This window comes from Stigmatopora argus, chromosome 18, assembly GCF_051989625.1.
Source record: "Stigmatopora argus isolate UIUO_Sarg chromosome 18, RoL_Sarg_1.0, whole genome shotgun sequence".
Classification (NCBI taxonomy): domain Eukaryota; kingdom Metazoa; phylum Chordata; class Actinopteri; order Syngnathiformes; family Syngnathidae; genus Stigmatopora; species Stigmatopora argus.
This window is the reverse complement of record NC_135404.1, coordinates 1,551,900-1,565,511: the sequence shown is the minus strand read 5'-3', so window position 1 is coordinate 1,565,511 and position 13,612 is coordinate 1,551,900. Positions and strand designations below refer to the sequence as shown.

The 13,612-nt window shown below is 43.2% G+C and overlaps 1 protein-coding gene across 5 annotated transcripts in view; it reads left to right on the top strand.

The window, feature by feature from the left end:
• The window catches only part of tmem94 (transmembrane protein 94), a 201,013-nt gene that overhangs the window by 31,324 nt on the left and 156,077 nt on the right, over positions 1-13,612 (top strand). For all 5 annotated transcript variants that reach the window (XM_077625143.1, XM_077625142.1, XM_077625141.1 and 2 more), the window contains exon 4: positions 2,692-2,819. In XM_077625143.1, coding sequence (XP_077481269.1) covers positions 2,798-2,819 — 22 coding nt within the window. In that variant the 5' untranslated portion in view covers positions 2,692-2,797. The remainder of the gene's footprint in view (positions 1-2,691; positions 2,820-13,612) is intronic.

Genomic DNA, 13,612 nt, shown 5'->3' with positions numbered 1-13,612 from the left:
AAATGTATTTCCAAACACACTTTTTGCACGTTCACTCCTTTTAATTCGCAACCAAGGCTCCGCAAACCTTTACAGAGTTTAATTAGTCTTTTGCAACTAAGGGTGTCTGTTACGCCACGAATTTCTGGTTATTGTTTGTTCAATACAACTTGGACTCCGATATCCTTTACAGAGTTTAATTAGTCTTTTGCAACTAAGGGTGTCTGTTACGCCGCGGATGTTTGTTGTTTGAATTTTACCTGATAGGGCTCTAGGATTCTCAGGGTTTTCATTTATTTAATCTTACAGAGTTTAATTAGTTTTTGCAACTAAAGGGGTCTGTTACGCCTTCATTCATTCCTTTTTTCTCATTCATTCCTTTTTTAAACAAAATTCACTCACGATTCTCTGCGTCCTCGGTATCCCTTCAACCTTTGGACCCCAGCCCGTAAGGAAGAAACAGTCCTGGAAAAAGGATCTTTATGCTGTGGCCACAGACTTTTCTGGATCTTGCTCACCCGCTGGGATCGTCCGGTATCTTGGAATCCGGCTCGAAGGACCAATTAAATGTTAGGTTCAAACACCAGACATTTGTTTCACCAACCTGAAAAGAAGGAAATCACAGAGAATTTGAGTTAACTTTATTTAAAAATGAGAGGTTCTCAGGACCGTCCGCGTCTCAGCCCTTCGAAAACACTCTGAAGAAAATCTCCCCTCGCCTATTCTCTTATTGTGTTTTGGGAGTGTCCAAGTCACAGGAAGTTTCAAGCTGATCACAGGAGAGAGATCTCTCCCAGTTACAAAAGGTTCTTTGATCATGACCATATGCCCCTTCAAGATAACATCTTTATAGTCTTATTCCTGATATCTTGCAACCCTCACAAAACAGACAAACAGACAGGCGTCCGCCCCCCTGGGTAGTTCCTCTTTGTTGAATAAGGTGAAACTTTTCCCAGGGGGTCAAGACATCCCCAATTCTATTAACTAACATTTCAACAGTCATACCAGAATCAGGATAACTTATATAAAATAATTCCAACACCTCCTTCATTGGAAATTTTTCTTTAACATATTTCACTGCAGTTTATAAATTTTTCTCACACTTGTGCAGATGGCAGTCACTTTTTTTCAGGGATTTCTTGCTCTTTCATGTACTGACGAACGTTCTCACCAATACAAAGTCCTTCATCATTTTTCTCAAATGATTCTCAATTTTAATCTAATCAAATTCTTAGAATTAATCATAACGTGGTCATTAGTCAATAGGAAGTCTCATCTCATATCTCATCTAATTTTCTGAACCGCTTTATCCTCATTAGGGTTGTGGGGGGTGCTGAGCCTATCCCAGCTGTCTCCGGGCCAGAGGCGAGGGACACCCTGAATCGATGGCCAGCCGATCGCAAGGCACAAGGAGACGGACAACCATGCACACTCACACTCTCACCCATACCTAGGGGCAATTGAGATTGTCCAAACAGCCTACGATGCATGTTTTTGGAATGTGGGAGGAAACCGGAGTACCCGGAGGAAACCCACACAGGCCCGGGGAGAACATGCAAACTCCACACAGGTGGACCGACCCTGGATTTGAACCCAGGACCCCAGAGCTGAGGCCGACGCGCTAATCACTCATGTCACCAGGCCGCCCGATAGGAAGTCGATCATTAAATAAAGATAACTCATACACAGTTTGAAAAATAGTCCCGAGTTTATTAAATTCCAAAGATATTAAAAAAAGAACTACAGGATCCTGCCTGATATTCCCTTGACAAGTGTAAATTCAGTTACAGGAATTACCAGTGCTGCCTCTCAGCCAGTCTAAGCTGTATTTAGTACAAAGTCGTGGCATCTCAAATGGCCTTTGGTGTGGTGCAGAATAAAAAATGTTTGATTCCTGCGTGGCCATTTCAGATGGTCCTGTCAGGAACATTTCAGGAAGTCCTGTCATCTGTTTTGGTTAAAGTCATTGCCTTTGTTGATGGAAAAGTTTCTTGCGGCGACGTACAAACATTTAACCCTTCCTGCATAAGCCCATGGTCACCATTTGGATAGTATCCGACGTCTTTTCCTTATATGCCACAGATAGTAATGCTTAGCCAGAAATATGCACTTTATTAATTTGGTCCAGATTTCCTTAATTAATGACCCATATATAGATAGATCCTTCAACTTCTACCCTGTACTCATTGTTGAGCAATCAGATGTTCCATAGCAAGCAGTTATTTTTTATTAGCCTTTTCGGGCCAATAGGAGCTTGGTATTTGCTGTTCTCCTTTGGTATTAACTGCCAAGAAATGCTAACAGAACACCAGTATCCACAACCGCGTTATCAGGTTTGCCGTTTAGGCATCCACATAAACATGCAAAAATAAAAGACATGACACTCTTTTATGGCGAGGAGAACCCTGGGATTCCTGAAACAGGGCCTCCCTCCATTCACTCCAATTTATTTTGAAATGATTACAACATCTGGTAACTTCCCAGCCTTGTCCACTTAGCTTAAATAAGGTAAAACATTCTTGAACTATCTTTTCAGTAAAGCATATAAAAAAACCATTATTATTATTATTGTTTTTTTTTAACATGATTCTTACATGCAAGTTTTGAAACGTTTACCCTTCATTTCATTTATAAAGAGTCTCAAATTTTTTGACTAATGATGCAATATAATCATTTTATCAATAAAAACACAATTTTACAATGTTTTCACAGGAACAATGGGTGAATTGCTTCCTTTACCATGGCAATCGCCATTCCTGTCTCCACTGGCCAGGAGCTGCAATGACTTTGCTTGTGGCCTTTGGATTCTTATGTTGCTATGGCAGTCAGCCAAAGGGCAGGTAGGTCCTTTTTTGAGCTGCCTGATTGTTTAATTTAATATTTTTTTGTCTTAATGCTTGACTGTTGAGTAGGTCAAATTGTGTTTAGTTGTAATACAAACAGAATCACACTGCCTGAGAACAAATACACTATTAATGTTTATAGTATAAATTGCAAAAAAAAAGAAAGAATTGTAGGCTTTGGAACAAGTAACATATTTTTTTGAGTGTGCCTTTTTCACTCCCTTTGAACCTTGTTTGTAATAAAGTAAAAATTTAGATTTTTTTGTGTGTAACTTTTCATCTCATCTCTTCTTCCGCTTATCCGAAGTCGGCCCAGACTTCCCTCTCCCCAGCCACTTCATCCAGCTCTTCTGGGAGTATCCCAAGGTGTTCCCGGGCCAGCTGGGATACATAGTCTCCCGAGCGGGTCCGAGGTCGGCCCCGTGGCCTCCTCCTGGTGGGACGTGCAGGGAACACCTCCCGAGGGAGGCGTCCAGGGGGAATCCTGATCAGATGCCCGAGCCAACTCATCTGGCTCCTCTCGATCCGGAGGAGCAGGGGCTCTACTCCGAGCCCCTCCCGGATGACCGAGCTTCTCACCTTATCTCAAAGGGGAGAGTCCGGACATCCTGCGGAGGAAACTCATTTCAGCTGCTAGTATCCGGGGTCTAGTTCTTTCGGTCACAAGCCACAGCTCTTGACCATAGATGAGGGGGGAACGTAGATCGACCGGTAAATAGAGCCGCGCCTTTTGGGTCAGCTCCTTCTTCACCACGACGGACCGGTGCAGCACACCAGACGCCGCCCCGATCTGCCCAAGCTACTTAAACTACTCCGCCTGGAGAAGGACCTGATCCCTGACCTGGAGAGGACATGCCACCTTTTTCTGACTGAGGACCATGTTCTCAGATTTGGAGGTGCTGATTCACACTTTGTTGCGAATCGTCCCAGCGAGAGTTGGAGATCACGGCCTGATGAAGCCAACAGAACCGCATCATTTGCAAAAAGCAGGAATGCAATACTGAGGCCACCAAATTGGACACCCTCAATGCCATGGCTGCGCCTAGATATTCTGTCCATAAAAGTGATGAACAGAATTTGTGATATAAGGCAGCCCTCGCGGAGTCCAACACCCACTGGAAACTGATCCGACTTAGTGCCGGCTACTACGCACGCCTAACAGGGGTTCCAGAACCCCATACTCCTGGAGTACCCCCACAAGACTGCCTGGGGGACACGGTCGAATGCCTTCTCCAAGTCCACAAAGCACATAAAGACTCGTTGGGTGAACTCCCATGACCCCCCACGGACCCTGCTGAGGGTGTTGAGCTGATCCACTGTTCCACGGCCATGACGAAAACCACACTGCTCCTCCCGAATCTGAGATTCGATCTCCCGGCGGACCCTCCTCTCCAGTACCCCAGAATAGACCTGCTGATGAGTGAGGCTGATGAGTGTGTTCCCCGGTAATTGGAACACACCCTCCGGTCCCTCTTTTTAAAAATGGGAACCATCACCTCGGAAATCCAACAATAGAACACCACTCGGGTTTCGATCAGGTGGGCCGTTCTTCCCAATCACTCCTCTCCAGGTCTTACTGTCATTGCCCACGTTAGCATTGAAGTCCCCCAGCAGAACGAGGGACTGCCCCAAAGGGGAAGTCTCCAGCACCCCCTCCAAGGACTCCAAAAAGGGTGGGTACTCTGAATTGCTGTTTAGTGCATACGCACAAACAACAGTCCGGTCCCATCCCCCCACCCGAAGACGGAGGTATGCTACCCTCTCGTCCACCGGGGTAAACCCCAACATACAGGCACTGAGCCGGGGGGCAACAAGTATGCCCACACCCGCTCGGCGCCTCTCACCGCGGGCAACTCCAGAGTAGAAGAGTGTCCAACCCCCCTCGAGATACCGGTACCGGAACACAAGCCTTGCGTAGAGGTGAGCCTGACTATGTTGAGTCGGAATTCTCAACCTCACGCGCTAGCTCAGGCTCTTTCCCAACCAGAGAGGTGACATTCCACGTCCCAAGAGCCAGTTTCTGTAGCCGGGGATCGGACCGCCAAGGATCCCTCCTTTGGCTGCTGCCCAACTGCCGTCGCGCCCAACTTCTTTGGCCCCTCTCACAGGCGGTAAGCCCATGGGAAGGGGAACACACGTAGTCTCTTCGGGCTGTGCCCGGCCGGGCCCCATGGGTGTAGGCCCGGCCACCAGGCGCTCGCCATTGCGCCCTCTTCTGGACCTGGCTCCCGAGTGGGGCTCCATTGACCCACGTCCGGCCGGGGGAATATGCCGTTCAATGGCTTTACTCATCACAAGAGGTCTTTTGAGCCATTCTTTGTCTGGTCCCTCATCTCAGACCAGTTTGCCATTGGTGACCCTACCAGGGGCACAAAGCACCAGACAACATAGCTCCAGGATCACTGGGACACACAAACTTGCATCATTCAAAAAAATTGCATCAGCTTAAAAAAGTTGGAAAACACCTTTATTTAGACTAATTTAGACATAATTTTCTTCATAACAACAATTGAGATTCATGCAAAACCCTATTAAGACCTTTTAAACCAACTTTAAGCACATAATTGCGGCACACGTTTGAAATGTCAAGATCAATGTATGAGGTATTTAGTAGCTGTCACCGCTCGTTTTTCTCAGGCAAGGCAGCCGTAAGGCTTGCAGGGAGCCTGCTGCTTCATTAAAGGAGCCAGAAATATCTTGCAAACAATGAGCTCTAATAAGAAAAGTAACACAGGACTTGCGATATGTGAATGTGGGGGGGTGTTGTGGTACAAATGAAACATTGTTCGGGCCTATAATCAGGTACTATTTTGTTTAGAACTCATCCATATATAATATCTTTTTAAAATAAATAAACTACAAGATTTTAAAATTTGGTCTTTAAAAATGTTTTATACAGTAATACCTTGACATACGAGTTCCCCGACATATGAGGAATTTGAGATACGAATATAATTCCAATCAAATATTTACCTTGAGATACGGGACCGCTAGGTGGCCGCGAGGCGAGAGGCTGCTTATGAGAACAGCATGGCATGTCTTTCTCGCCGCAACGCCCTCGTTTAAAGATACCTTCAAACAATGGGCGGAACTTTGCATTTTTTTCGTGTTTTTTTCTTATTAGTCAGTGCAGAATAAAGGGAACAACAATGGGTCCAAAGCAACCAGGTGCAATGAAGTACGCTTACTTGTGCCTGCTATTGCTTGCTCAGGGCACCACCATCTTACCGTGGTTAAACGTGTTCTGACCGTAGCGTTTACCATGTCAGCACATCCCAATAGTTAAGGCTGATCGAAGGTCTTGTGGTCGATCGTTAAAAAATATACCTTCATACCTGCGTAATGTATATGCTAATGTGGCTGCTCATAAGAACATCATGGGCACTGTCTTTCTGGTCGCAACTCCCTCGTGTAATGTCTCTACGAGCACTGGGCAGAGCGTTGCATTTTTTCTGTTTTTTTCCCATTAGTCAGTGCGAATGGCAGAGCTTGTTCGCTAATACAAGAGGAGTACTACTTGACAAGTACTAGTTGAACAAGTGATCGTGCATTACCCTAAGAAAGGTATACATATTTAAAACTAAATTAGAATTAAGTTTAGTGTAAGGTTAGATTAAACTTATTTTTGTGTGTCTGCATCTGTTATGATCACGCCGCTTCGTCGTGGCGCGATCGGGAATGGATTTGGACCCAGTCGCGGGTAAGCAGGATGAGTAGAGCCAATTAGCTTCAAAGCAACATATTTAATAACTCAGAAGGGCTCTTACAAAACAACGAGGACTTGTGAAACGGAAGCGATACCAAACCGGAAACAGAAGAACGAGAGGTATCGAGGAGAAAGGTAGCGTGGCTGCATGGCTACTGAATCCACACAGTGACCTCCAGGAACATACAGGAATTGTGCAGGAGCTTGCAGGAACGATCCGACAATGATAATAGAACTAATTGGTGTTTAAATACTAACTCAGGAAGTCATCAACAGATTGATTACAGCTGCTCTGCCTCTACGGCAGGCCAGGAGGGACAAAACGGGGCGCTCCTGACAGCATCGTAATCCAAGTTCATTTAAATTTGTTTTTGTTATGTTCCAAAAAGTCTCTCTTTCCCCTCCTCGAAATCCGTCTAATTGTAGTAATATTAAACACATTTTAGTACAATTAAACCACTAGTTATTTGTTACTTTGTTAATAGATGGCGAATTAGAACAAATAAAATTGTTTTTCCAATCCAATATCCTGTTTTGGTGTTTTTTTCAGAGGGTTGAAACGAATTAATTTGTTTTCAGTTCATTTCTATGGGAAAGGTTCATTTGAGTTACGAGTAAATCGACATACGGGCTCAGTCCCGGAACGCATTAAGCTTGTATCTTGAGGTACCACTGTATGCCAGGATGCTCTTCACAGTGGCTCTGTAGAAGGTTACCAGAAGCTTAGTGTCCAAGTTGTTCCTCCTGAGTACTCTCAGGAAATGGAGTCGCTTCTGAGCTTTCTTTACCACTGCCGTGGTGTTGGTAGACCAGGAGATCTTGTCCGTGACGTGGACCTCCAGGAATTTGAAGGACTGGACCCTCTGTATGCATAGTCCACTTATGAAGAGTGTGGCCAGATCTGTAGTGCGTTTGCTAGAGTCCAGGATTATTTATTTTGTTTTCGTGGTGTGAGGTTGTTCACCAAACACCACGAAGACAGTTTGTTAACCTCATCTCTGTAGGCAGGCTCATCCCCCCCTGATGAGTCCGACCACAGTGGTGTCATCGGTAAATTTGATGATGGCGTTAGTGGTGGGTCGGTGTACAGTCGTATGTGTACAGGGAGTATAGGAGAGGACTCAGTACACAACCTTGAGGGGAGCCAGTGCTTGTTGTGATGGAGGCACTGGCTCCCCTCAAGGTTTTGCAATTTTCTGGTTGTGCTTATGTTCCTTCCTTTTTGAATTTGTCTACGTGCAGACAAGACCCTTCCTTTTGGAACACAGAAAGGAAATGATTGTACATTTGTGATTATGAAATAAAACAAAATTCTGCTCAGATTTTTATTTCTTGTTCGAAAGTGACAACTATTGCAGTATATGAACCATCCAAAAAAATCGAGAAATTTCGACATTAGAAGCAATTTGGCCGCCACAACATTTTAAACTTCTTGTAAGAAAATTGTAATATGTCATTACAAAGCATCAGGTTCTGAAGATAAACTTATTTCTTTTTTCAAATTGAATAATTTTATACTTTCCATTTACAAAGACATGCATATTAACTTATGATATTGATCCTAATAATATGCTTTTGATTCATACAACATCTCAGAAATACCACGTGTGATGATTTTTCTTAAGATTTTCCGTTCAAAGTAACACATTTATACTCCCTATTATAACCATAAAAATGGAGGTGTAAATTGTGAATCACGGGGTGGCTTATACGCGAGAAATTGTAAAATTCAACAATTTTAAGGCAATTTTCGGGGACAGCTTATACGCACAGGCGGCTTATATGCGAGTAAATATGGTATATTGTGATTGCACTAACGTTTAATGTACTGTAATAGCATCAGAATGTTTTTTACCTGTGTACTGAATGGAGGAAAAGTTTCCCTCCACTATGTGATATAAATGTTGCACCTACATGTTATACCTTTCTGTTGTCAAAAGATACCCGTGTCACGAAAATACTAATACTTTATCTCGGAGAAAATACTAAAACAGTTGTTTATTCATTTTGGGAGTGAATGGAGATGTCAGAAAGCTGATTTGTAATCTATTAATAAAGTTTGACTGACCAATCTGATTGTTTTGTTGGCATTCCCTTTAGCACAGCACCATCTAGTGGATGCATAATGTAACCCCAGCCTCTACTGTAGACGCCTTATATATGGAATTTCTTTTAAAATATGTCATTGATTCAAGGTGTGCCTTATAGTGCGGAAAATGTTTTATTGATATGAATGAAATGAAATCTACAATGTTTTTTTCTCTTGCGTGGAACCTGCAGACTCACTCATTCAAGCCATTTCTGTGCACTTAGCTCTGATTTCAATTTGGTGACAAGATTCGTAAATTTTGGATATAGTATAACCTGTTAAAATGCTTTCACGTTTTACTGCAAATGTCGCCTATTGGCCTCCAAATAAATGGAAAACCCCATATATAGATTACTTTTATCAATGTCTGACAACACATTGTAAATCAATGACAGACAAACAAAATACTGTTACACATTGGGTTTGTCAGGTTTTCTTGGTTGTTTTTCCTCTGCGTTACCTGTCCTTGTGATTGCTCATAGAGTTCACCTGCCGTTTACCCGCCCCTGGTATATCTCCTGCTTGCTACCTCTCAGGTGACCCAGGTGTTTCTAATTGTCTCGTCAACCAACCCATGTCTGTCTATTTAAACCCTGTGTATATGTCAGTTCATGTCGGTTCGTCGCTTGTGTCAACCCGTGTTCACGTATGCTCTCCCCATGTCCAGTGCTACTCGTCTTCCCTATCAAGGTTTGGTTTTGTTCTCTTGGTGGTTAAGTCCTTGTTATTTTGAGAGCGTCCCAAGTTATTAAAGTTAGGTTTGTGTACCGTGACTTCCCGTGTCTTCCTGCTGCTTCCCTGCTTTTGGGTCCTACAATGCCCCATAATCCGCATACTTAAAAATACTCGTTGGCTTAGCACACTATAGTCCATTTTCGTTATATACGTATAAATATGTACCGTATTTTCTCGCAAATAAGCCGGCCCCGCGTATAAGCTGCACCATTAAAATTGCCTTAAAATCGTTGGACTTTACGATTTCTCGCGTATAAGCCGCCCCCAAATTCACAATTTTCACCTCCCTATTCATGGTTTTAATAGGGAGTACAAATGTGTTACTTTGAAGGGAAAATCTTAAGAAAAATCATTGCACGTGGTATTTCTGAGATACTGTATGAATCATCTCATCTCATTTTCTGAATCACTAGGGTCGCAAGGGGTGCTGGAGCCTATCCCAGCTGACTTCGGGCCAGAGGTGGGGGACACACTGAATTGGTGGCCAGCCATCCGCAGGGCACAAGGAGACAAACAAGTATTCACGCTCACACTCATACCTAGGGCAATTTAGAGTGTCCAATCAGCCTACCATGCATGTATTTGTAATGTGGGAGGAAACCAGAGTACCCGGAGAAAACCCACGCAGGTCCGGGGAGAACATGCAAACTCCACACAGGTGGACCGACCTGGATTTGAACCAAGGTTGCCCACTGCGAGGGCGACATGCTAACTAACCACTTAGCTGCCGGGCCACCCTTGTGATAAAATGTTTTGTGAAATTTGGTGTCCTCACTTACATGGGGAAATAGGCCGGTGCATAGCAATTTATTCCAAATTATATGTTTAAAAAAAATCCTGCAATATAGGTATTGTATAACATTAGAACAAAAGTTCAACCTATTGAACTATTTTTAAATTTTACTGCATATGTCACATGTTGGTCCCCAAATGAATGGAACAACCCATATACAGTTTTATACTTTTTAATAAAAAAACATGAAAAAAAATCTGTAAATATTTATACAGTGGTACCTCGTCATACGACCGCTCATCATACAAAATGCTCGTCTTACGGGGGAAATTTCGATCGAATAATTCGCCCGTGATGCGTCAAAATTTCGTGATGCGACCAAGCCAGGTGGCCATGGCATTTTTTTTTGCATATCTTTCGTGTATAACAATATTTACGAGCACCGGATGAGTTATTCAGACCAGGAAACGCACAACGCGCATGCGCGGGGAAAAGAGGGCTTTCTGGGTAATGAAGTATACTGGTGCACACAACGCCGACAGGCAATGGCACTCTATCATAGGCGCTGTTCGAGGGGATGCGAACACAGATGCTACAAGCTAAAAGGAGCCGCTAGCCAGCGCCCCCGAAGCTCCCATGAGCAGCGGCGCGATCGCTGATAAAAGACTGCTGCTCGTTGGCAAGTGGTCGTGCGTTATCCGATTGTGAGGACATTTGTGTGCATCATTTTCGGAATATTTTGAAGGGAATAGTACGACAGCAAACAGCCCCTCGATAGCGAACGTGAGGGTGGAGTGTTTGTTCCGTTTACGAGTGCGTTGTGTGGAAAAAAAAACTAAGCCACCCGCCCCTTTTGTGCCCCTCTCTCCTCGGCGAAATCCGCCCAATTTTAGTTAGATTAAACACTTTATTTCTATTAAACCACTCGTTATTTATTACTTTGTCAATATATGGCGAATTATAAGAAATAAATCATTTTTTTCAATCCAATATCCTGTTTTTGGTGTTTTTTTCAGAGAGTTGGAACGAATTAATTTGTTTCCCATTCATTTCAATGGAAAACTTCCGCTCGAGTTACGAGAATCTTGTCATACGAGCTCAGTCCCGGAACGGATTAAGCTCGTATCTCGTATCTCGCATCTCTTTCGTGTATAACAGATATCTACGAGCACTGGGCGGAGCGTTGCATTTTCCTGTGTTTTTCCCCCGTTAGTCAATGCATAATACAAAGTGAAGAACAATGGATCCAAAGCATGGATCCTAATAGACAAATTTCTTCTCCTTCTTGAATTGTGTAAACTCAACTTTTTTTGTTAAAGTTGAAAGCAGAGTTTATGTATGAATCGTTGTTTTTACATGATGTGCCGTGTCGTGACGGGAGTTATAAAACATCCAACCATCCATAAATCACGCTTTATCTATTCTCTAATCCTTATAAAGCGTGATGTACGGATGGATGTGTGTGTGTGCACCTGGAAACTCGCTGGCGGAAATTATTCCCCAAATTACGTTTGTAAATGACGTGGCAAGTCATCTTGGGTCAGCGCGTCCAGCACCATCGTGTCTTGCCGAGACTTTCCGTCAAGACAGGAAAAAAAGGGTTTCGGGAAGCAGGAATAGATGAAGCGTGATTTATGGATGGGTGGATGTTTTATGTTATTATTCTCACGCTATTTTTGTCCAAACCCTGCATCATAGAGAGTTGAATTTTTTTTATGGTGGCCAGAAACAGCTGACGGATCCTAATAGACGAGTGATTGAATTTCTTCACCTTCTCAAGTGTGTAAACTCAAACTTTTATTTGTTAAACAACCATTTTTCAAAAGAGTTTTTTTTAATAGCGCAACAATTGTCTTTTGGTTCTAAACAAGAAGGTGGGACCGGAGAAGCTGGGCCCCCCTGCTTGTGGTCTCTAATCAACAGAGAACAAAAATGACTTTTTTAACCTATTTCGTATTAAACAAAGAATAGATGTAAAATGATATGTTATGCATTGATTAAAATGTTTTTTTGTGCTTCACTTAAGAAATACTATCCATCACATCTGAATAGGTGGTTTATTAGAATATACTTTCACATTAGTGTCCAAATTGTTTAAGTTTGTGTTTAAACAAATTACTATAATATCATATATCGGCAATAATTTATGAGATGATGTATTTCCCCCTAAATTTGTTATAATGACAGGCCTAATATTAATTTTGCGAGATTTAACATTGTGCAACTTTCTAAATTGAGGTGTGGTTGAGACATTGTGCAACTTTCTAAATTGAGGTGTGGTTGAGACATCAGTATGGTCAGGCAGGACAAATGTCTTGCAGATGTCATATTTGTCTGTAGCAGTGGTGCGGAGGTAGCATACGGTACGTGCAATGTCAGTGGATGAGTCAACATTAATTGATGCACTACTTTTCACTCATCGGGGCAGCCACAACTGCTCTGATGCATTTTAGTTGAGTGAATGCCATGCTATCAAATTTAGATGAAATGTAGGTGATTATTCTTAGGTTATCCCCATCTTGTGTCAATACAGCTGTCACAATCGGACATTGGTATTAAATGTTTATTGTAGTGTAGTAATAAACACTTCTATAGTTGTTTTTCTTTTCTCTCCATTTGGTTATTACTTTTGTGTTAATAATAATCGGACATAGGCCCTGTCGTCATCATCAACAACAAAAGCCTACTTGTCATCACACCCAGAAACTGCGCATGACGAAATTGGTAGTGCTTCTCCATATGGTGCGTTTTCTCGGCAAAAGACCTAAATAAGTGATAGTTAAGGACTCGTTATTTGGCATTCTGCCATTATGGATACCTCGCATCACCCCCCCGAGCGGGTCACTTACCTCTCACTGTCTTTCACTTACCTTCAGTCAGCCAGTAGGAGGCAAATCATCACCCAAACATCTTTTCATATTACCTCAGAAGGGAATGTGTGTTGTGTTACCGCAAATTTAGAGTTCTGATGGATGTGGGGAAAAAACTGTCCTTAAGCCTATTTGTCCGTACTTTGTGGGACCTATAGCATGTGCCAGAGGGCAGCAGCTGGAACAGATTGTGACCAGGGTGGTATGGGTCCCCGATGATGTTCCTGGCTCTGCTGAGGTAACAAGGGCTGGCAACGTCTTCCAGTGAGGGCAGAGAGCAGCCGACGATCCTCTGGGGAGTGTTAATCACTTTCTGCATGGCCTTCTTGTCTGCTGCCGTGCTTCCAGCGTACCACACTGCGATGCAGTATGCCAGGATGCTCTCTACAGTGGTTCTATAGAAGGTTACCAGAACCTTGGTGTCCAAGTTGTTCCTCCTGAGTACCCTGAGGAAATGGAGTCGTTTCTGAGCCTTCTTCACTACTGCCGTGATGTTTGTAGACCAGGAGAGCTTATCCGTGACGTGGACCCCCAGGAATTTAAAGGACTGGACCCTGTCTACACATACTCCATTTATGAGGAGTGGGGCCAGATCTATGCTGTGTTTGCGAAAGTCCAGGATTATTTCTTTAGTTTTCATGGTGTTCAGTGTGAGAT